At 40.4% G+C, this 26,157-nt stretch overlaps 1 protein-coding gene across 1 annotated transcript in view; it reads right to left on the bottom strand.

The window, feature by feature from the left end:
- Window positions 1-26,157, bottom strand: part of LOC126416121 (vacuolar protein sorting-associated protein 51 homolog) — a 121,201-nt gene that overhangs the window by 85,562 nt on the left and 9,482 nt on the right. Inside the window, exons 2-4 of the mRNA XM_050083646.1 lie at window positions 13,349-13,483; window positions 13,169-13,270; window positions 33-152 (exon numbers count right to left, since the gene is read on the bottom strand). Coding sequence (XP_049939603.1) covers window positions 33-152; window positions 13,169-13,270; window positions 13,349-13,483 — 357 coding nt within the window. The remainder of the gene's footprint in view (window positions 1-32; window positions 153-13,168; window positions 13,271-13,348; window positions 13,484-26,157) is intronic.

Genomic DNA, 26,157 nt, shown 5'->3' on the forward strand with positions numbered 1-26,157 from the left:
AAATAAATTTCAAATGTGTCACTGAAACTTACTTGTGAATAATTTTCATCCTCTATATGTGCTTTCAATTGAGAAGGTAGTTTAAACAGAAACTGAAGCCTTTTTAATAATGAATGCACCCCGGAAAGTTCAGTAATCTGTTGCCTGGTCTCCTGCAACATTAAGAATATGAAATTAGCATGAAGATGCAAAATGCTGGTGAAGATAGTATGGTTTAGACTGATTTAAATCAATGTTTAGACCATTTTGTGATAAATGTAATAGTTGTTATAAGTTATAAAGGTAATAAAATTCAAACTAATGACAGTTTGCAATGCAAAAGGATGCAACATTAATCTAGCAACAACTCATTTTTCGTATTCCTACTTTTTAAGTTTTGGCTGTACTTGTGAAATGTGGAACTAGCTTACTTTCTTGTATAGTTAGTACCCTTCCTCAACAGGTCTTGCAGGTTGCTTCAAACCTTTAGTTTCAAAAATTATACAGATGGTGTAGTATTAAGAAGTGAGTACTTTGAGATAAGGAAATAATGTCTTAGAAACAAATTTTCTGTTTTCTATTGACATAAATAATTTTCAGCTTAGAGCAATAATTTAAGCTTAAACTAACTGTTCAAACTGATGATCGCCCATCTCAATGCATGTATTACATACCAAATAAAATTTTAGAACACTCTCTAAAATATCCCTGTTGTTAATGTCCAAAGAGATAAGTAACTAGAAACCTATAAAAAAGTTCTTCCATAGTTTCTATGGGGTTTTATACACCAATGATTTTACGTACTTCCAGAGAGGAAAATTCATAGGAGTGAGCTCTGATGATCATGCTGGCCAGGAACAAGACCTCTCCTTCCAGTTCAATGATGATGACAATGATAATGATGTCTGCTATTCAGACAGCCATGTACGATAAAATTAAAGAGCAAGGAGTGTACCACTGTATTGGAACCTCCATATGCCTGCAAATTCCTGTAATGAATAAGGCTTCAAAGATGTTGGCAATACACTTACTGCAAGGACCACTGAGATTTGCAAATTCCATTCACTACCTTTGATTATTTTAGTGGCTAAAAAGCTGCTGTACAAATAAAAGTCACTAGAAATTTAATTTTAGTGTACCTCCAGCTATAGTATTACAATATACCTGTTCACTGCAGTTAGTTGTACCATGGACAACAAAGATTGGCACTGTAGTATTATATAATGGGCATTCGAAAAGAAACAAGCCAGAGGTATAATTACAGAAACCAGTACCTTTATGTTAGAAGTATTGACCCTGGCTGTTGAGACACTTGTCCCACTGTGACACAAGGCAGTGAATGGCTGTCTCATAAAATTCCTGGGGCTGTGATGTTAACCAGTTCTGCACGTACAGCTAGGCGTCGTCGACTGAGGTGAATTGTTTGCCCCTCAGAGCCTTTTTAAGGGGACCAAAAATGGCCCCCTTCTGATTCACTTCCTGCAGCCCAGGACAACAGTGGATTCCCAGCATTACTCACAAACCTTGACCACCCTTCACCAAGTGATCAAATCAAAACAACCAGGCAATCTCACCCATGGGGTCATTCTGCTCCACAACAATGCAAAGCCTCATATGGCCAACACAGTCACGGCATTCCTGCAGAAATTCAAATGGGAGGTTCTTGGCCACCCTCCATACAGTCCGGACCTCTTTCTCTGTGATTAGGTCATTTTTGGTCCCCTTAAAAAGGATCTGAGGGGTAAACAATTCACCTCGGACGACGACATCCAGCTGTACGTGCAGAACTGGTAAACATCGCAGCCCCAGGAATTTTATGAGACAGCCATTCACCGCCTTGTGTCACAGTGGGACAAGTGTCTCAAAGTCAGGGTCAATACTTCTAACATACAGGTACTGGTTTCTGTAATTATGCCTCCAGCTCGTTTCTTTTTTAACGCCCCTCATAGTAAACAATAGTCAATATTTTATAAAGTGCTGATTTATAAATAATATACATGAGCTTTTAATCAATTTACAGAAAAAACAATAACTAATTTCATTACTTCATTTTATTAAAAAGTTTGTTACTCTAAACTTGTGTACCAAATGCAGCTTACCCTACACTTAATCTTTGCTATAATGCCAGTTCAGTCACATATGGGAAACACCTTATTTGTTGAAAAATATTTGGCACCATAATATTTAGTTAATTCAGTAAGATTTATGTATTATATAGACATCTTTCTTCCATAATACAAGTGTCATAAGTAAGTCATTTTCGATCAAATAAAAAAGGGAAAATTTTCTTCACCACAGTTTTTTGTTGATCGGCTATTACTAAACAAATTGTCTAGAAAACACTATGTTGTCAAAATAGACAAATGTGTAAACAGGCAAAGAAGTAAAAAATGTCAGTGTGAATGATGACTGAACTGTTCTCAAACCTATTAACTAAACAAGAGGCTCAAGTGAGGCTGCAAGTCTTCCAACTTTAATCTAGATGTCTCCAACAGCTTCACTCTTTCAAAAATGGTGTACATAAGTGTCCAGACAACCCAAGGGGTTCAAGAACACTCTCAAAAAACGGGAAGAAAAGTGCATATTAAGGTTAGTAGTAGTAGTAGTAGTAGTAGTAGTAGTAGTCGTCAGAGAGTTAAAGAGACCAAGAGGTCCACCTGCTAGGAGTAACCACAGGGGACAATTGCCTGAACTAGTACAAAACTCCCTCAATAGTGCCTACCAAGTAAGCAGTATTCTTAAGGGAAATCCAGAGACAAGCAATATCATCTACATCTACATCTACATCCATACTCCGCAAGCCACCTGACAGTGTGTGGCGGAGGGTACCCTGAGTACCTCTATCGGTTCTCCCTTCTATTCCACTCTCGTATTGCTCGTGGAAAGAAGGATTGTCGGTATGCTTCTGTGTGGGCTCTAATCTCTCTGACTTTATCCTCATGATCTCTTCGCGAGATATACGTAGGAGGGAGCAATATACTGCTTGACTCTTCGGTGAAGGTATGTTCCCAAAACTTTAACAAAAGCCCGTACCGAGCTACTGAGCGTCTCTCCTGCAGAGTCTTCCACTGGAGTTTATCTATCATCTCCGTAACGCTTTCGCGATTGCTAAATGATCCTGTAACGAAGCGCGCTGCTCTCCGTTGGATCTTCTCTATCTCTTCTATCGACCCTATCTGGTACGGATCCCACACTGCTGAGCAGTATTCAAGCAGTGGGCGAACAAGCATACTGTAACCTACTTCCTTTGTTTTCGGATTGCATTTTCTTAGGATTCTTCCAATGAATCTCAGTCTGGCATCTGCCTTACCGACGACAACTTTATATGATCATTCCATTTTAAATCACTCCTAATGCGTACTCCCAGATAATTTATGGAATTAACTGCTTCCAGTTGCTGACCTGCTATATTGTAGCTAAATGATAAGGGATCTACCTTTCTATGTATTCACAGCACATTACACTTGTCTACATTGAGATTGAATTGCCATTCCCTGCACCATGTGTCAATTCGCTGCAGATCCTCCTGCATTTCAGTACAATTTTCCATTGTTACAACCTCTCGATACACCACAGCATCATCTGTAAAAAGCCGCAGTGAACTTCCGATGTCATCCACAAGGTCATTTATGTATATTGTGAATAGCAACGATCCTATGACACTCCCCTGCGGCACACCTGAAATCGCTCTTACTTCAGATGACTTCTCTCCATTGAGAATGACATGCTGCGTTCTGTTATCTAGGAACTCTTCAATCCAATCACACAATTGGTCTGATAGTCCATATGCTCTTACTTTGTTCATTAAACGACTGTGGGGAACTGTATCGAACGCCTTGCAGAAGTCAAGAAACACGGCATCTACCTGTGAACCCGTGTCTATGGCCCTCTGATTCTCGTGGACAAATAGCGCGAGCTGGGTTTCACACGACCGTCTTTTTTGAAACCCATGCTGATTCCTACAGAGTAGATTTCTAGTCTCCAGAAAAGTCATTATTCTCTAACATAATACGTGTTCCAAAATTCTACAACTGATCGACGTTAGAGATATAGGTCTATAGTTCTGCACATCCGTTCGACGTCCCTTCTTGAAAACGGGGATGACCTGTGCCCTTTTCCAACCCTTTGGAATGCTACGCTCTTCTAGAGACCTACGGTACACCGCTGCCACAAGGGGGGCAAGTTCTTTCACGTACTCTGTGTAAAATCGAACTGGTATCCCATCAGGTCCAGCGGCCTTTCCTCTTTTGAGCGATTTTAATTGTTTCTCTATCCCTCTGTCGTCTATTTCGATATCTACCATTTAGTCATCTGTACGACAATCTAGAGAAGGAACTACAGTGCAGTCTTCCTCTGTGAAACAGCTTTGGAAAAAGACATTTAGTATTTCGGCCTTTAGTCTGTCATCCTCTGTGTCAGTACCATTTTGGTCACTGTGTGTCTGGACATTTTGTTTTGATCCACCTACCGCTTTGACATAAGACCAAAATTTCTTAGGATTTTCTGCCAAGTCAGTACATAGAACTTTACTTTCGAATTCATTGAACGCCTCTCGCATAGCCCTCCTCACATTACATTTCGCTTCGCGTAATTTTTGTTTGTCTGCAAGGCTTTGGGTATGTTTATGTTTCTGTGGAGTTCTCTTTGCTTCCGCAGCAGTTTTCTAACTCAGTTGTTGTACCACAGTGGCTCTTTTCCATCGCTTACAATCTTGCTTGGCACATACTCATCTAACGCATATTGTGCGATGGTTTTGAACTTTGTCCACTGATCCTCAACACTATCTGTACTTGAGACAAAACTTTTGTGTTGAGCCGTCAGGTACTCTGTAATCTGCTTTTTGTCACTTTTGCTAAACAGAAAAATCTTCCTACCTTTTTTAATATTTCTATTTACGGCTGAAATCATCGATGCCGTAACCGCTTTATGATCACTGATTCCCTGTTCTGCGTTAACTGTTTCAAATAGTTCGGGTCTGCTTGTCACCAGAAGGTCTAATATGTTATCGCCACGAGTCAGTTCTCTGTTTAACTGCTCAAGGTAGTTTTCAGATAAAGCAATTAAAAAAATTTCACTGGATTCTTTGTCCATGCCACCCGTTATGAATGTTTGAGTCTCCCAGTCTATATCTGGCAAATTAAAATCTCCACCAAGAACTATAACATGGTGGGGAAATCTACTCGAAATATTTTCCAAATTATCGTTCAGGTGCTCAGCCACAAGAGCTGCTGCACCAGGGGGTCTATAGAGAGATCCAATTACCATGTCTGAGCCTGCTTTAACCATGACTTTCACCCAAATTATTTCACATTTCGGATCTCCGTCAATTTCCTTCGATACTATTGCACTTCTTATCGCTATAAACACGCCTCCCCCTTCACTGTCCAGCCTGTCTCTGCGGTATACATTCCAATCTGAGTTTAGGATTTCATTACTGTTTACGTCTGGTTCCAGCCAACTTTCTGTCCCTAGTAATATATGGGCGTTGTGACCGTTTATTAATGAGAGCAGTTCTGGGACCTTTCTATAGACGCTCCTGTAGTTTACTATTAGCACATTAATATTGTTATTCCCTGTTGTATTTTGCCTACTCCTACCTTGCCGCGTCTCAGGAGGCGTCTTGTAGTGCCTAGGGAGGGAATTCTCTAACCTAAAAAAACCCCATGTGCACTCCACACGTACTCCGCTATCCTTGTAGCCACTTCGAGCGTGTAGTGCACGCCTGACCTATTCAGGGGGACCCTACATTTCTCCACCCGATAGCGGAGGTCGAGAAATTTGCACCCCAGATCTCCGCAGAATCGTCTGAGCCTCTGGTTTAAGCCTTCCACTCGGCTCCAAACCAGAGGAGCTACAAATAGTTAGCTCTGATTCCACCCCGCGAGCAAGGCTTTCCGCCTTCACCAATTCCGCCAACCGCCTGTACAGACTGAGGATGACCTCTGAACCCAGACGGCAGGAGTCATTGGTGCCGACATGAGCAACAATATGCAGTCGGGTGCACCCAGTGCTCTCTATCGCCGCCGGCAGGGCCTCCTCCACATCTCGGATGAGACCCCCGGCAGACAGAGTGAACACTGGCCTCCTTCCCCGACCTTTCCACTATTTCCCTAAGGGGCTCCATCACCTGCCTAACGTTGGAGCACCCAATAACTAATAAACCCCTCCCCCGTGTGCCTGCTCGGACCTTGTTGAAGGAGCAGCCACATGTCCACTCACAGGCAGAGCGGGCGATGCCACACGGCCAGCCTCCACATTTACCCTCCGCCTCATGCGCTGCGAACGCCGCTGAACCCGCCACTCCCCTTGGGGAGAGGGTGGCCCAACTGCGCCCGGTACCCGCGAAGATGACTCAACAGCAGGGACAGTGGGTAAAGCATGTAACACCTGGGGTGTACCATGCGACGCACCAGACTCCCCACTGCTGCTACACTACGCGACAGCAGCCTGAAGACGGCTGACTGCGGCCATCAACACGCTCAGCTGTTCGCGAACAGTGGCCAGCTCCTCCTGCGTGCGTACACAGCAGTCACACATCCACATCATCTGTGAGTTACCATCTTTGAGAAGATAACATGGTAAAAAAGATAATGTAATGATTACTGGGGGGCACTGAGAACAGTTTGGACTGGAACCAATGCTACACAATTGAGGGCAACATTAGGCACCTTGTCAGGACTGTTCCTCCCAATTAATACGAAGATTCCGTCACTGTCTGGGAGATATAACAAACCCCGGAAGAAGAATTCTGTCAAATATGTAAATGCAAAGCTCCAAGAGTCACACAAAACAGTGGAGTAATCATACATGGGTGACTGGAAAAAAGCACACAACTCCTTTACATAAGAAAGGTAAAAGAATGAACCCATAAAATTACATACTAATATCCTTAACATCAGTTTGCTGTAGAATTCTTGAGCATATTCTACGTTTGTATAAAAAAAATTTCTTGAGAAAGGAAAACTTCTGTCCACAAATCAGAACGGATTTACAAAGCATCTCTCGTACGAAACTCATCTTGCCCTTTCCTCACACAGTATCCTTCAAACCACGGATGAAGGGCAAAAGGCAGATTCCATATCCTTAGATTTATGGAAAGCGTCTGACACAGTACCCCACCACAGATTGTTAACAAAGGTCCAAGTATACAGAATAGGTTGCGCGATGTGTGACTGGCTCGAAGACATATTAAGTAATAGAATCCAGTACATTTTCCTTGATGGCGAGTGCCCTTCAGAGACAAGGGTATCATCAGTGGTGCCCCAGCGAAGTGTGATAGGACTGCTCTTGTTCTCTATATACATAAAAAATTCGGCAGGTAGGGCGAGCAGCAATCTGTGATTGTTTGCTGATTACACTGCTAGCATAAGGGAAAATTTTGTCACTGAGTGATTGTACGAGGTTACAGGATGACTTAGACAGACTATCTATTTTGTGATGAATAGTATCTTTCTCTAAATGTAAAGAAATGTAAGTTAATGTGGGTGAGTAAGAAAAACAATCCTGTAATGTTTGAACACAATATTAGTGATGTGCAATCTCATCAATTAAATACAGGGTGGTTATAATTAAACTGACAGAGTTTCGAGTGCTGCGCTGTGGGCTGAAACGTCAAATGTATGTTCATTAATGGTCGCATTTGTGAAGTATGCTGCAAAAAGTAATAGTTCCACTTTCTGCCACCATGTGAAAATATGGCATTGGAAGCAGTCGGACTGTGAACTGTTTCCTGTTTTGACGTCAGTATGCTGTTTGTTGCTCATAAATGCGTGCTGATTACTTTTGAGAAGTGACAGTTGGTGTAAAGGGTTAAGAAGGTTGAGGTTTTCCATACAAAACACAATGAGTAGTGAGAAGAAAGACACTGTACTGCTGGTAAAATTGTTCCATCAGAACAGTAGCAATAGCAGTGCTGCATTGTGGGAATATTGCTGACAGAAACAGCTGCAAAATGGCCCTGTGTCAATAAATGTGCTAAAGAATGTGATCAAGAATCTGAAGGAACATGTGAATTAGGTGGTGCAGCAGGGAGAGGGAGGCGACCCATTCCCTTGGCAATTCCTGATGAAGTTGCTGCAACTATAGCCGACTGTGCAGCACATGTCTCGAATTCTGCAGCCTGTGCCTGACCTGTGTCATGGGACTTTTGTGGTGCATTTCACACTGGTATCCTTACAGAATGTGCACCAAATGGAGCTACAATGCTGTGGCTTTGCCCTTCATTTTTTGGCACGAATGGAAATGATGACACATGGCCGAGGAATATTCTTTGGATGGATGAGGTACATTTTACTCTGCACAGTGCCATGAATATACAGAACTGTCGTTTATGGGATTCTACTCCATCACATGTAATGCAGAAGCACCCACTGCACTCAGCATTTGTGACTGTGCAGTACGATTTCACAAGCTCCTTCATTCTCAGTCCATTCTTCTTTGAGGAGATGACACCTTGCAGGCCTGTTATGTGTACAGTGACATCTGCAAGTTATAAGGACCTCCTTGTGCAACACATGATTCCAGCTTTGCAAGAATGCAACCGTGTCCACACCACTACTTTCAAGCAAGATGGGGCAACACCACATTTTGCTTACTAGGTGAAATATCTGTTTCAAGAAACCTACAATAATGATCACATCATCTCTAGGTAATCTCAAGATGTGTTGCCTTCCAGATCCCCCCACCTAAATCCATGTGACATCTGGTTGTGGGGATATGTGAAAGATCATGTCTACCAGGGATGCATCCATGCTCTTCCTGATCTGAAGCATACAACGACATATCACTCTGATTAAACTGGATATCTGACAATAATTGTTGACCATGCCGTGATATGGATGCAGCATGTTGGTGTGTTGAGAGACCATATGTAACACATTGGAACTCATGATCATATCCCAGTAAACATGCTAGAATCACTGTCATAATGTGTTTGATTATTTCTTCTCTTTTTCTGCACCCGCACCACATTCTGACTAGTTACTGTGCCATATTTTTACCTGGTGGCAGAAAGTGGAACTATTATTTTTTTTCAGCATACTTCATGAGTGTACCAGTTACTGAACATACCTATGATGTTTCAGTGTCCTGTAACATATAAGCCTATAGCCTGCAGAGTAGCACTCGGCACACCACTACTTTAATTATAACCACCCAGTACCTATGCATAAAGCTCTAAAGCGGTATGAAACAGAATGAGCAGGTAAGGTCATTGTAGGGAAGGCAAATGGTCAACTTTGGTTTATTGGGAGAGTTCTAGGAAAATGTAGTTTATCTATACAGAAGTCTGTTTACAGAACACTGCTACAGCCCTTTCTTCAGAACTGCTGGGGGATCCCTGCCATACATAGAAGTGATTCAGAGCCTTGCTACTAGATTTGTTACCAGTAGATTCAATCAAGATAGACTTCATGAACTCAAACAGGAATCCCTAGAGGGAAGATGAATTTCTTTCTGTGAAGCACCATTGAGAAAATTTAGTGAACTGGCATTTGCAATTGACTGCACTACAATTCCACTGACACCAACACACACTTTGCTTAAAGACCGGGAAGGCGAGGCAAGAAAAATTTGGGATCACATGGAGCTGTAAGATAGTCGTTCATCCCTCAGTCCATTTGTGAGTAGGACAGGAAAGGGAATAACTACTAGTGGTACAACATACCATTTGCTGTGCACCATACAGTGACTTGAGGAGTATGTAGATGAACATGTAGATGACTGAAAGCATTAAGTGAAAACAGCACTGTAATCCAAACCTAATATTTTCATGAGGCCTTTTTGTGGCAACTCTTTCTGAAATACAGAGGTGCCAAATGACTAAAATCACACATGCAACAATCACTGGAGAAACAAAATGCATCAACTTTTGACAGCACAAAGGATAACAATCATAATACATTTGGACATTTGCATCACAACATAAGAAGCTTGTCAAGTAAGATAGATAAGCTTCTCATATCAGTCCTCTTAGTGTTATTTCCTGATGTATCATAAGACAGCAATAAACACCTTCCATCTGGTTCTACTGACAGTCAAATATTGCACTTCACTCCTACTTTACCAGCTTTGAGAGCTCCTTACTGTGCCATTCTTTTCCGGGTCTTTCTTGGGTAGCCACGACTGCATGTTCCTTGTAGATTGCAATCCATTGTCGCCTTTTCAACAACTCCATGTCATTTGTGTATTGTGTGACAAATCCACCTCCATTTCCAAGTGCTTACAGATTGGTCATTAGTTTGTTATCTCCCACAATTTGTCATTTGATATTACATCTGGTCACATCATACTTATAAGCTGCCAACGATACTGTCTAATGAAGACTTGCAGTAGATTTACAATCATGTTCGTTACCTTTTATGTTTTGCAGTTATGCAGGAGGACTTGACTTTTATGTTGGTATTGAACAGTTGCAGCTTCTTTGATCTTGAGATGTTCTTATTATGCTAGAGAGGGTATAGTTGGACAAAGGCTCCATTTGCCTTACGTATCCATTTCATTGCATCCTCCTCTGTCCCTCCACATTTCTAGATGGTACTTCCTAGATACACAAAGGAGTCTATGTGTTTCAATTCCTCTCCATACACTGTTAAGTTTTTCCTGTTTTTCGGGTAAAATTCTGATTTTCTTAGTTTTCTAAACATTTACTTTTAGTCCTCCAATTTCAGCTTCCTCTTGTAGTCTTGCCAGCTTTACTCCCATGTCACAATATTTTTGTGAGAGCAGATGGTTATCATCAGCAAAATCAAAATGTTCAAGCCTGTCTTGCATCACCCATTGAATACCTGTTCTCCAAGCACCAAAAACTCTTCATTACGTTGACCAGCACCAACAAAAACAATGTAGGTAACAGAATACATCTCTGCCTCCCCCCTACAGTTGTTTGGATAGGTTCAGTAAATTTCCTGTTGTGCAGTACCCTACATCAATACTCCTCACACACTGCTTTAACAATATTTATAACCTTTGTGATCCACATTCTTCCAAGGTATGCCACCCAAATCCCCTATTAAGAGAATCAAATGCCCTCTTGAAATCAATGAATGTAAGTTAGAGCGTGTTCTGCCAGTCTGCACTCTGCTCAAGTATCGTACATGGAGTGCTGACAAGTGTGACACAGCTTCGGTGTTCTCTCAATCCAGCTTGCTCTTTTCGTAGCTGTGCCTCTACAAAGTCTTTAATAAGATTTAGCAACAATCTACATAGTACTTTACTTGGTAGAGATAGGAGGGTGAAGCCTCAGCTGTTATTACAGTTGATAGTATTCACAATTTAATAATCAGCCCCTCTTTGCAATTTTTTGGTAGTTTCTCCTATGTTCATATCCTCTTAAACAATGGATAAGGTAGATTCATGGTGGTGTCAATGTCTGCTTTAAGCACCTCAAGTGCAATACTGCCCATTCCGGGAGCCTTCCTGTTCCTCATTTGTTTGAGGGTTATTTTGCATTAAGCCTTAATTGGTATATTTGAATTGATTCTCTCATTGGCATTTGCCACATTCCATTGTCTCGCCACCTCTTCAGATTGCTATCAGTTCAGGGCTTCAGAAAAATGTTCACTCCATCTTCTAATTTGGTCTCCTTCTGTCATCCACGATTGATCCTCCTTACTCTTCAATGGTCCATTTTGTTGAAAACTTTTGTTGACAACATTCTAGTGATGCTGTACAGTTCTTTAGCTTCCGCTCTTGCTGCAGCTGTCTCTGGTCTCAGCACTTGTTTATCCATCCTCTTTCATCATTCCTCATACTCCTCTATATTACAGTCAGTAGCAGCATGCTTACAAATTATTAGCGTTTTCTGTTGCCTTGTTTTACTCATATTTAATGTTTCCTTAATCTCCTCTCTACATGTACTCTCAGACATCTAATCTTTCTTCAAACAGTTTTTAAAGCCAAGGATCTGTTCACTAACATTGCAATACATGCCCTTTACCTCAGTCAATGTAGTATCAATATTACTTTGATCATTTTCCTGTGCTTCTTACAGTGTCGCACAGCAGTTTCTTAGCTCAGTGAAGAATTCTTCTCATCTTGCTGTTATTCTAAGTTTACCCACATAGTATTTTTTGTTCCATCATTCGAACTTCCTATTTGTAGCCACAATTTTCAGTCTAAAATTTGCAATAAGAAGTGATGATCACTGCCAACATCAGCTCCATATTTAATCCTAACAACAATCTATCAACAACCCTCTAAATTTTTTTCTAAGCACTATTTGATCGAGTAGATTTTCCACTCTGTGATCAAAGGACATCCATGTAACCTTATGACAATAATTGTATCACAGTATGAAACTGAAAAATCTAAAGGTATTTCTACAGCTGTGCTGAGCATAACAGATGATCATCTGGAAAATGGCAGAAAGGTAACATATGTCTGGATGTATACAGATTAATATCACAATATTATGAAAAGGATAGTTGATACCATATAGCGGAAATGGTGAGTCACAGATAGGGACAACAAAAAGTCTGTCAAACAAGTAAGCTTAAGGCCAATAAGACCTTAATTGGAATTAGATAACACACACACACACACACACACACACACACACACACACACACACACACACACACACACACACACACACGACCACAGTCTCTGGCCAGCCAGAGACTGTGATCATGTGTGTGTGTGTGTGTGTAGTCAAATTCTGATGAAGGCCTTTTTGACCCCAAGCTTACTTGTTTTACCGGCTTTTTGCTGTCCCTATCTGCGACTCAGCATCTCTGCAATATGGTGAGTAGCAACTATCCTTTTCACAATACTGTCTTGGATTTTCCATTGTTCAAGTTAGTACACATTACTGTAAATGTACTATATGGAAAGAGCAGGTAGTTATGCACACAATAATTGGAAAAAAAATCCCATGCTAGAGACCTCCATGAGTCGTGAACTGTAAAAGTCTTTCGCTGCTGTACTTCAGTATCAGGCTTGGAAACAAACAAGTTAGCAGTTGTTATAGTGCACCTCCTCCTCTCCCTTCCACCTAAAGTGTATAAACTTCATTAAGCAGTTACAGAGATTACTAAGAAGATTTAGTGCAAATATTTGGGAAGCATATATGGGTTTGAGTAACATGGTGCAAAGCAATACAAAATAAAGATGGAAATTCTCCCTTTTGCTCAACTCTGAAAACACGCAAAATAAAACACACCTTTAGTTATTATTACAAACATGTATATACCTGCAGTGTACATGATATTTGCTCTGAGAATGATGTTATAGATTCCATGTTGGTAGAAAGAAGATCCATTTCATCTTCCATTTTTTTGAAATCAGTTTTCATCTGAAATAAATAATGGTAATTATTAATGGTTATTATTAATAATTTAATGAGGAGTATGAAATACTGAAGTACACTTACCTTTTTAATAGTATCTGTAGCAGATATAAACTTGTTGTAGTTTTCATAAACAAGAGTTTGCATATCAGAATGTAGGACTTGTGTATCTTGAACAATTTCAATTTCCTGGTCCATTATTTGTTTTAGCGTGCATTCCTGAAATCATTGTTGCAAATAAGTTATAGAGCTGCTTATTGGGAAGTTTTTATAAAATATGCACCAATATCATCATTCAGATAACGACCACATGCAACAGTTGGTAAACCTTGGTCAATATCACATGATGACATAGTCATATAGTCACATATCCATAATTTTTTTATTTTTTTTATTTTATTTATTTATTTATTGGTAGTTGGCCTTGGGCACAGAAACATATGTTTACACACTTATCAATATTTATATAAGAAAACAGTCATACACAGAACACACACTGTCCTAATATGAACAAACAGTAAAGTGAAACTTCCTGGAAGATTAAAACTGTGTGCAGGACTGAAATTCGAACTCAGGACCTTTGCCTTTTGTGTGTGAGTGCTCTAATGACTGAGCTACCCTTCCTGAGAGTTTTACAGGAGAACTTCTGTGAAGTTCTAAAGGTAGGGCATGAGATACTGTTGGAAGTAAAGCTGTGAGGATGAGACATGAGTTGGTCAGTAGAGTACTTTCCCATGAAAGGTAAAGGTCTCAAGTTCAAGTGTTGGTCCACCACACAGTTTCAATTTTCCAGGTAGTTTCATATTAGTGCAAACTCTTCTGCAGAGTAAAAATTAATTCTGAAAGCAATCCCTTAGCCTGTGGCTAAGCCATCTCTCCACAATATCTTTCTTCCAGGAATTCTACTCCTCCAGGTTTCACAGGAGAACTTCTGTGAAGTTTGGCAAGCAGAAGATATGGTACTGGCAGAAGTAAAGCTTTGAGAAGGTGAATCATGCCTGGGTAGCTCAGTCGGTAGAGTAATTGCTCACAAAAGGTAAAGGTCCCAAGTTCAAGGATTGGTCTGGCACACGGTTTTAATCTGCCAAGAAGTTACATATCAGTACACGCTCTATTGCAGAAACAAATACTCATTCTGGAAACAATCCCCCAGCCTGTGGCTAAGCCATGTCTCTGCAATATCTTTTCTTCCAGAAGTGCTACTCCTGCAAGTTTTACAGGAGAACTTCTGTGAAGTTTGGAAGGTAGGAAATGAGGTACTGGTGGAAGTAAAGCTACGAGGATGAGTTGTCAGTCCAGCTTGGGTAGATCTGTTGGAAGAGAACTTGTAGCAAAAGGCAAAGGTCCCGAGTTTGTGTCTTGGTCCAGCACATAGTTTTGAGTTTCCAGGAAGATTCATATCAGTACACACTCTGGTGCAGAGTGAAAACGCATTCTGGAAGCAGTAAAGTGTAGCCAGTGGGTTCAATCAAGAAGGAAACTTTCACATGGAATGGTCAGGAAAATATAGGCTACACATGAACGTGCCTTCTCACACGTACTTAAATGACTGCCTTGTAATCTCACTTGGCGTACTGATTAACCAATCAATACAATTGTGCATATGTCTGATGAGGTCACTAGGTGTGGAATAGAGGAATATATCCTCCCATGCCAGGTCATATGGGAAAATACATGTGCAAATTTAAAGGCTGTCATCGACCCCCTCAGCCTCGCTTATCACAACCAGCTAAAGTCCCTAGTATGCCTATTGAAAATGACCTTGTGCTAAATGGTGCTAATGGTGATTTGTACTTTGTTGTTACCTTCGATTGGCGTTAAGCTTGCAGACAGACTTGCTTGTCTGCCTAATGTGGGACAGCCTTCGCTAAACATTCAATTGAAAGTTATATTTTCTGTAAACAAACCAATCGCATATGGGTACACTGTGAGCATGGTTCATATTTGAGTGCTTCGTAGTTAAACCTATAAATGAGAGTGTAATAATAATAAAAAATAAAAATAAATAAAAAAATAAAAAAATAAAAAAGAGAGAGAGAGAATAACATTGCCATGGGCGGTGCTTGTGTAGTATGCATTCCCATCGCTAGGCTTGTATAGCGCAACTCATTGCCAGTTCAATGCTGCCTGTGCTGTTGACCTGCCTTGTTCTGTTCATCTGCAGTGATTGTTTTTGCTAGTGCTGTTTTGTTCTTGTTTCATTATTTAAGTGAACAGCCAGCTGTGAAATTTTGTTTTCTACTTCATAAAAATGCTGCTGAAACTGTTTTAATATTGGAAACAGCTAACCAAGATGATACTATGACAAAAACTCAAGTGTACGATTGGTTTGCTTGATTTAAATGTGGCGACATGTCAACTGATGACAAACCTTGTTCTGGATGTTCATCAACTGCCCGAATCGATGAAAACATTGAAAAAATTTGAGAGCTTGTGCTCACAGACTGTCGACAGACAATTGAGCAACTGTCAGAGATTAGAGGGTTACCTTAGGCCTCAGTTCAGCGAATTTTAATGGAATATTTGGGATTGAAACAGGTTACTGCCAAGTTTGCTCCTCAGGTTCTGATGACAGTCACAAGGAACATTAAGTTGAAACATGTTGTGCATTGAAACAAAGGCTTGAAACTGATCCAGATTTTCAGTCAAAGATCATTACTGCCGATGAGTCATGGTGCTATGGCTGTAACCCAGAAACAAAGCAACAGTCAAGCCAATGGAAGACATCATCATCACCCCACCCACAAAAATGCTGTCAAGTCAAACCAAACATCAAAACAATGCTGATTTTATTTTTTATTTTTTTTATTTTATTTTTTTTATGCCAAGGGTGTAGTTCATTCAGAGTTTGTTCCCCATGTCAGACCATCAATCAAACCTTTTATTTGGAAGCTATAAGAAGACTGCGCAACAGTGTTCATCAAAAAGGACCCAATTTGCAGCAGATTTGAGACTGGTTCTTCCACCATGAAAATGCACCTGCACACAAAGACAATTCTGTTAGACAGCTTTTGGCTAAAAATAGCATGGTTCCTCTGCCCCATACACCTTACTCATCTGACCTGGCTCTGTGTGACTTTTTCTTATTTCCCACATGAAAAGAGGCATGAAAGAACACTGATTTGACAACATTGAGGAAGTCAAGAAAAAAATGGGGGAGGATATGTCAGCCATTTCTAAAGATGACTAAAAAAAAAAATTGTTTCAAGTGGAAGCAGCAGTGGGAAAAACGTATTACTTGTAATAGAGAGTATTTAGAAGGGGATAAGGTTGTTTTGTACACAATTTGAAAATATATAGCTTTTAAAAAATAATTATAGTTTTTTTGAGTACCCCTCACACAATGTTATCCAGCATGGACAGGTGAGTTATTCAATGAACATTCAGAGTACTGTATTGATTATGAGCATCCTTGTCTAGAAATCTTTTGTTTTTTGTATTTTCAGAAGAGTCAGGAACTGTTACCTTCTTTGATTTAATAGTATGTAAATAGGCTTAATAAAGTCTGTGTTTGTGAACAAGTAGACTTAGAACAGTCACAATGAGGATTTTTGGAACTACCCCATGTCAGAATAGGATTTGTCAGGCTGTTTTGCTGAGTTCTTCATCCATGATGGATTGGCAGTTCTTCAACTTTTGGAAACAACAGCTCGAGTACAAATGAGCATGTGGAAATGCTTGTACAGATGCTGATGGATCCAGCATGTCTACACTGGCCGGTCGAAGTGGCCGTGCGGTTCTAGGCGCTGCAGTCTGGAACCGAGCTACCGCTCCGGTCGCAGGTTCGAATCCTGCCTCGGGCATGGATGTGTGTGATGTCCTTAGGTTAGTTAAGTTTAATTAGTTCTAAGCTCTAGGTGACTGATGACCTCAGAAGTTAAGTCGCATAGTGCTCAGAGCCATTTGAACCATGTCTACACTGTTCCAGTGATCCTGGTTTTCTGGCTGTTCAGTGAAGCTCAAGAATATTAAGAATTGTATCTAAAGTGTTTAGCATTCTATTTCCAGGCAAGTGACTGTAAATGCCTTTAGGGGTAGTGAGTCCTTCTGTTGTCTACAAATCCAGTGATCTATAATCTTGTGCAAAAACTGGCTTCTTTATATGACACTTCGCTGCTGCCCCTCCCCACTATTCACTTACTTTTAAGTGAACATTTTGCTACAAAAATGGATATGGAAGCTGCCCATTCAGAGTTCTCTCTACATCATAAGACAACATCAGATAGTTATGTATCATGAATCACAGACTGGCAAGGCCTGTGTAGAAAATGCAAGTTTACATGTTTTTTGTAGGCTATCACATGCAGAATGATTGATGCACGACGTAGTGATCTGATTAGCACTGGCCAGTCAAACGCATGCTCAAGTGTTACAGCAGTAAGCTTCTTTTTTAGCTGAAGTTTTGTGTACTGCCAGGGCACTCGAGATATCTCCAGCAGCTCAGGTTACTATTACCACAGATTGTGAAATATCAGAACTATCACTTTGATCAGCAAATTCAGAGCACCCTGATCAATCTGGTGGTGAATTTGCATTGGAGTGGCTCCCACTTAACAGGATGGGAATCAAATCCAGCTCCACAATAATTTTCCCTACAGCTCTGGTAAAACTTTTACAGACTGCCCAGTTGTCCTGACTGTTTTTTCTATACACGTTAGACATAGTTGCCTACACTATAATGATCTATGTCTGTCTACAGTGTCACTGCCAGTCATACAGAGCAGAGGTATGTCAGTACTGTCGGCAGTTGAGTGTGCTGATGCAAACAAAAAACATCACAGAGTCCAGGGTAGCACCACACCACCTTACACTGTCAGCAGTGGTTCATGGTATTACCATTTTATTTCTCATTGATATCAGGCCCTCGATCACAATTATTACTCAACCTGCTGGGTCTCCATCCTTAAAATCAGTAGCAGCTAAGCTGTGGACTTACACTCATTTAGAAATTTTAATACTACACCAGGTAGTTCTGGAATTAACATACAAGCAAGTAAACAGAACCCTTCCTTTCTTTGCTGTAACAGAAGCATCAATGGCCTATATGAATGTATAAGCTTTGAGTTTTCTATCAAACAATAAGTTAAAGCAATTCAGAACACCACTCCATGTACAGAACTGAATTCTTTGTGTCCCCAATATGCTCTCTAGTTTTCTCCATGCATGAGAATGATATCTACTTTTTTAATCACATTACATTAAAAGAGTCAGTAGTACTGAAAATTTTCACAACCCTGCCCAACACCTTTAGTCTCACAGGATTCATTACAGTAGTGCTGGATTACTCACATGAGTTAAAAGTCCTGTCTCCGATTCCCTATAGTAGTTGACCATCACCTTTAACCATTGTCTGCAAACCATTACACTTTTGTGGAGACTTCAAAAATATGGTAAATGCTCATCAAAATATGGTCTTATGTCCCCTTCCACATCCTGATGAATTATTTTCAAAATTGGTAGTAGAGGGTCAGTATTTCTCTATGATTGATCTTTCATAAGCTTATTTTCAACTTCCTTTGGACAAGGCTTCCAAATCCATCCTGGTATTAAATACTCCTTTTAGTTTCTGTCACTGTAACAGGCTACCTTACAGCGTTACTAGTGCACTGGAAATCTACCAGAAACTTTTAGAACAAACTGTTGCCAATGTACCATAATGCATAGTTTATCTGGGTGATATAGCAGTCACAGGCCAGAACCATATGTCAAATTTCCTACAAGCATTCTTAGCAAGGTGAATTAAAGTGCAATTTGTCCAAATACTCCTTCTTTCAGCCTTCCATTAAGTATATAGGGTATATCCTTAACTGGGATAGCCTTAAATTGATATCAAACAATATGGCAACCATTTCCCATATTCCTACACCAAAGAACTTAACAGATCTGCAGAGGGATAGCCTTAAATTGGTATCAAACAATATGGCAACCATTTCCCATATTCCTACACCAAAGAACTTAACAGATCTGCAGATTCTTATATATATTATGACCTTCCTATCTCACAAATTGCAATGACACTCCAACACTTAAATCAATTAAGAGAAAAGTGGTCTCTTTAAGCTGAAGCAACGTCTCCAAACTGCTCCTTGCCTGATATTGTATCAGCCTCATTTACCTCTAGCATTGGCCATGGATGATTCATTTAATGGTATCAGGGTTACTCTCTCTCATAAGTACTTGAATACAAAGACTACTGCATTTGCCCCCAAGGTGCTCACTCCAGCACAAGAAAATCATTCCCACTTCAAGAAGGAGGGGTTCTGACAGCCCGGGAGAAAATGGCAAAGCCAACAGTGAAAACATCCCACATCTCCCCACCAAAGAAATCCAAAGCTGTTCAAACAACTCATGGTGACCTCCCTTCAACTGTCGGAACCCCTTTCTCATCAAGTTCCTCAACTGTGGAGCCATAATCAATGCACAGTGCTATGATGACTCTTTGCGGTAACTGCAAAGTGCATATGGTCAAAATGCCCTTTCAGACTGAATCATCCTGTTGCACGATAGTAGCCGCCCTCAAGCTGCCAATCAGACGAAGGCTACACTTCAGTGATTTGGTTGAGAAATGCTGCAACATACTCCGTACAGCATGGATCTTTCACCATCTGAGTATTACATCTTTGGCGACCTGAAGAAAGACATACGTGAATCTCTGTTTCAGTTGGATGAGTAAGTGCAAAAGTGGGGGTAGTTTTGGATCTGTCAGCAACCGACCACATTCTACAAAACGGGAATTGACCATCTCATCTACCAATGGGATAAATGTCTTAAAGCGTATGGCGGTTACTTTTGAGTGAAACCATTCCATGGTCCTATTGTGGAGGTTTTGTTGGTTGGGTTTTTTGACTGCCTCTTACATATAACCACTTCCTCGTTCCTTATATTATCTATTTTTATTGTGTTATGATGACAAATTCTATATCATTGTGAGAAGAACCCTGCATGAATGAATAAATAGATGTATCTCTGTTAATTGACTGACGCTTCTTACTGACTGCCACAAGAGCATCTACAGTTATTCAGCATCTCTACCTTACAGAAACAGTCATCCTAAAAAGGACTAGTGAAAATACAGTAAATCACAGGGATCTGACAACTGCTCTGGTTACAATGACTGCTCATGGAAATTAGGTGGGCAAGTAACTTCTTATCAGAAACATTCAGATGCTGAACATCCCACGTGTCATGTGACTGTGTGAGGGGGGACGCCCCACACTGCTGTGGGACTCATATACCTAGGATTTAGAAAACTTAAAATTATATTTGGAAAGTGTAATGCACATTAAGGAGAACTATGACAACTATCAATAGTATGAAATGTGCCAAAAGCGCAATACAAGAAAGAAACATGGTATATCACCATTCTATTGGCTCTGTACTAAAACAGGCAATTGTTGTACGTACAAATCAATAAAACTCCTGAAGGTTATAGCTCAGCATATCTGGAACTTACCACTTCAGTAACTCAAAGGTTAAAATAGTTTATTTTAGAACTGTGTTTATGGAGTACATGAATCAATTATCCTTACACTTGGTGACTGATGAAAGATGTCTACAATAATAGGTGCATTTCTACGTGATGAATGTTACAAATAAAAACAGTTATATATCTGCACCAAGAAATCTTCTTTTAGCTTGATAATGTGTTAATCTGAGACTTTAAAATGGTCACCCAATCAAAGCTGGTTATCTGTGAATTAATATACAACAGCTTTAGGTGCTTCCATGATGCCGGTCTTCAAATAGACTGAAACTGTTTACAGAAAATGATAAAAAACTGCTAGCATTTTTTGCAGCAAATTTGGTATTATGATGTGCCTATCAGACAAGTCAAGAGACATGATCCATAGAGTAATGGGGTAGGATCAGTAGGTGCATAGGGGAAGACATGGTTCTATATTTTCATCAACATTTACATACACGTTCCACAGGCTACCACATGATGCACAGTGGAGGATGCCTTATACCATAACATTCCCTTTCCTATTCCACTTGCAGATCGAGTGAGGGAAAAATAGCTGTCTGTATGCCTCCACACAAGCCCTAATTTCTCTTATCTTGTCTTGATAGTCCTTAAGCAAAATGTATTGTGTTGATGCATAAGTTGGTGGCGTTTTTCTGTAAGTTTAATAAACACAACAGATACGCATAACAGAGAGTTCACTATTTACAACAGTCTGTCAACTTTGGGATAACTTTTTGATTTCACAACTGTAGAAATCAGATAATTTTGAGATGAAGAACTCGTCAAGCTATGTTTGGAGAGCATTTTCATCTAGGAAGGAAGTTCCTTGAAGGTTGTGTGAAAGAGGGTGCAAAAGGCGAACATCTGAGGGTGCAAGATCAGGTAAACAAGGTGGGTGTGGAATGACCTCCAAATCCAACTCCTGCACAGTGTTTTTGTCAGTCTAGCAGAATGTGGGCGGGCATTATTGTGGAGTAGCATCACTTCAAGCAGTCTTCCTGGTCGATGTTCTTAAACTGTGTCTGCAAGACGATTCAGTTGTTGACAGTAAATGTCAACAGTGGTTGTCATACCTCAGAGAAGCAATTTGTAGTACACCACACTGCCACTCACCCACCAGATGCATAACGACATTATCTATCATGAATGCTTGCAAGTCTTTGTATGGGGAGTTGCTGCTTGTTTGGGCTCAGCCATTCCTTTCCTTTCCTTGTGTGAGCAAAAAGACACCATTTCTTGTCAGCAGTAACAATACAAGATAAGAATGGTCAGTGTTTTCATAAGCAAATTGATGATGAGCAAGCAGAGGTGAGCATATGACCACCCGCTGATTTTTATAATTTTGGATTAGGGCATGTGGTACCCACACACTCAATTTTTGAACTTTCCCCACCGCAAGCAAATGTTGCGCAATGGTGGATTGATCACAGTCCTTCAAATTTGCCAGTTCTTGAGTACACTAACGTGGTTCATTGTGGAATAATGTATTTATAAACGATCTTCATCAAACCGCAAAGGTCTTTCTGAATGTGGAGAATCACTAACGTCAAACGACTCTGCTTAAAACGTGAAAACCATTTTCTTGTCATGCTTTGTCCTATGGCATTATCCCCATACATTTCTGCCTGCCTCTGCTGCTGTCACCCCTCTGTTGAACTTAAACAGAAGAATATGTCACAAATGTTCTGATTTCTCCACCTGGCACTCCATTTTCTAGCATCCACAGTTCCACTCACTATCTCCAAATGAGAAAATGGCAATATGTAAACTCAAGTAGCAACAGTGAACTACAAATAAAACTTGAGAATCGATAAACAAGCTTATAGCAACTGGAACACCAACATGCGAAACAAAAACACAATATACTCATGCACCAACCTAATACATTGGTGGCAGTAGAATCATTCTGCCGTCACCCTCAAATGCCGGTTCTCTAAATTTTCTCAATTGTGTTTTTCAAAAAGAATGTCGTCTTCCCTCCAGGGGTCCCCATTTGAGTTCACAAAGCCTCTCCATAATGGTCGTGTGTCAATCAAACCTATTGGTAAAAACATCTAGCAGCATGCCTCTGAGTTGCTTTGAAGTCTTTCTTCAATCCGATTTGGTGAGGTCAAGCAGTACTAAAGAATGGCTCACATTAGTGTTTTATACATGGTCTCATTTATAGATAAGCTACACTTTCCTAAGAGTCCCTCAATAAATCAAAGCTAATCATCTTTCCTGCTACCAACTCACAAGCTCTTTCCATTTCATATCGCTTGGCAACGTGACATCTGTATCTTCAATCAGTGTGACTACATACTGTATTCAAACATTACAAGATTGTTTTTCATACTCATCAGCATTAATTCACATTTTTTCCTACATTTAGAGCAAGCTGCCATTCATCACACCAAATAGAAATTCTGTCTAAGTCACCCTGTATCCTCCTACAGCCACTCAATCACACTTCCCTGTACACTATAGCACCATCAGGAAACAAAAGCAGATTGCTGCTCACACTTTCTGTCAGACCATTTATGTGTATAGAGAAGAACAGTGGTCATATCACACTTACAGGGGCACTCCTGGTGGTACCTTTGTCTCTGATCGACACTTGCCATCCAGGACAATATATTAAGTTCTACAATTTAAGACACATTCGAGCCACTCATATATCTGGGGACCTATTCTGTATGCTTGGGCTTTCGTAACACTCTGCAGTTGAGTACTGTGTCAAATGCTTTCCAGAAGTCTCAGAGTATGGAGTCTGCCAGTTTCCCCTTCAGCCAAGCTCACAGGATTTCACGAGAGAAAAGGACTAGCAGAGTTTTGCACAATTGTAAATGCGTTCTCAATCCATGCTGTTTTTTGGACAGCAGCTTTCCTGTCTCAAGGAAATTTACTATATTCACACATTGAATATACTCCAGAAATATGCAGAAAAACAATGTTAAGGACACTGGTCTGCAATTTTGCAGGTCATTTCTTTTATTCTTATTATACTAAGTAATTGCCTGTGCTTTTCTCCAGTCACTTGGGGCATTGTACTGGTGAGAGTTTCATAATAAATGCTAACTCAGTACGGGGTCAATGTCTAAGTGTACACTCTACAAAACCAAACTGGGATTCCATTCAGACCAGACAACTTATTTGTTTTCAACTCCTCAGTTTAAACTTCCTTGCAGATTAAAACTGTGAGTTGTACCAAGACTCAAAATCAGGACCTTTGCATTTCTTGGGCAATTGTTCTGTTGACTGAGCCACCAAGCATGACACAAGACCGGTGCTGACAGCTTTACTTCTGCATGCACCACATCTCCTTCCTTCCAAACTTCACATAAGTTCTCCTGCAAACGTTGTGGTATTAGCACCCCTGGAAGAAAGGATACTTGGAGACATAGCTTTGCCACAGCCTGGGGGATCTTTCCAGAATGAAATTTTCACTCTGCAGTGGAGTGTTCACTCATATGAAGTTTCCTGGGAGATTAAAACTGGCCAAGACACTGGCAGAAGTAAGGATGAGTCATAAGTCATGCTTATGTGGCTCAGTTGGTAGAACAGTATGAAGTTCAAGTCTCGGTCTGTCACACAGTTTTAATCTGCCAGGAAGTTTCATATCAACGCACATTGTGCTGCAGAGTAAAAATTTCATTTTGTAACTCTTTCAGTCGCGTCTCAGTTTCAGGGATACCTATTTTTATGTCCTCCATAAGGGAGTCTGTGTGATGGTCAAATGGTGGTATGTCTGTGTCATATGATCCTCCAGCAGCAATGATTTTGTAAATGTGAAATGTAAAACTTAAGTTTTCTTAAAATGACACTTCTTGGGGTGAAGGGTGAGGGCATGGGGGAAGGGAGGAAAGAGACAGGAAGGATTATCAGGGTATAATGCCATTTCATTTCAATGATGAGATCATTACAGACATAACATTAGCTCATATTGGAGGAGGACAGGGAATAAAATTGGCTGTGTCCTATTTCAACGGTACCATCTGGATATTTGTCTCAAATGATGAATCTGGATGGCTGCACGCTCCTCCTGAAAATAGAAGAAATGACTTCACCACTTCCCTCAGTAGTGGTGGGAAGTGTTGGATATGACAGCTACCCTGCCAGATACACTCTTTTGCACATCACAGTGTTCCAGGTTGCTAGCTACACCTGTAATGCAGTGAGCAACACCATTCCTATGGTTGATCAACACAGGTCATCTCTGATGGAGGAACTACTTTTTCTGCACATCCCACAGGTGTCAATCCAAGACTATGATGACACCATCTGATCAAGAAAGCCGACCAGTGATGAGCTCGCTATCCCCAATGGCAGCAGCCAGTCATGCAACTCCAGTGTATTCATCATAACCCATGATTGAGGCCTGCAGAGGCAGACCCACCATAGAGTAAAATTCCAAAGTTATATCACAGAGTTGTGACCTGCAGTACTTTAGTTACAGTGGATTAACTGAGATGACATCCTGGAATACGCCTTAGCAGTGACGAACCGTTATTGTAACCAGCATAGTCAAATACTGTGTCGCTGTTTGGTCTTAGTCTCAGGCAGAGATTGTATTAATGGAAGTATCACATACTCGTGCTCAGAGTTCTATTTGAGATATTGTGAGTTATAATACAATAGAGTTTCTAGGCCTTGACTAATTTATTGTGTAGTGATTTCGGAACACTCCACTAGCACAGTCATTCAGAGTGACATAAGAGTACTTCACCTGCACTAAGGGCATGCCACAACAGTGGCATAGTTGGTATTGTGATTCAGTGCTTCTACATCCACTGCATTTCTTCACATATTTGGCGGTACTATGGAGTGCCATTAGAGTGGTTCTGCTTCGTGAACACTGGATGGAACTTGTGGATGAGGTATTTTCTATAATATGGTGTCCTTCTATGATTTTTCCTGCCTTCTAATGTTGTTATCGAAACATTTAGTGCTCCTTGTGGACGGAGTGACCTACATTTTCTCTGAACTTCGTTGCTCTTCTGGAATGTTCCTCAGACTTTCCCTCATTGATGGGTGTTTCACACTGGGGTTATGACTTACATCACTGTTTATTCTCAGTTGCTTAGTGCACATAAAGGAAAACCAAGAAAGCTATAAACTGCGCGAGTCTGTACATAGCCATGACACACACCAAAGGCAGATGATGGAATCCCAGTTACTAGGCTTAAAAAAAACCAAAACAGTTACACATACACAGGGATACAATTATTTAACATGCTACCGCCTACAGCACACGGTGTATCACTGAATGTCTTCAAAAATATTACAAAAAGATGGCTTGGACAAAAAGCATTCTATACAATAGAAGAATTTAAAGTATGTAATAAAAATGATCTAATCTATTAAAACTGCTGTATGACATGACCACCATATTACATGAGCACTTCTGAAAACGTTATTGTATCATGCGATTGTGCTTTATTTACATAAT

Source organism: Schistocerca serialis, chromosome 8 (genome assembly GCF_023864345.2).
Source record: "Schistocerca serialis cubense isolate TAMUIC-IGC-003099 chromosome 8, iqSchSeri2.2, whole genome shotgun sequence".
In the NCBI taxonomy this organism is placed as follows: domain Eukaryota; kingdom Metazoa; phylum Arthropoda; class Insecta; order Orthoptera; family Acrididae; genus Schistocerca; species Schistocerca serialis.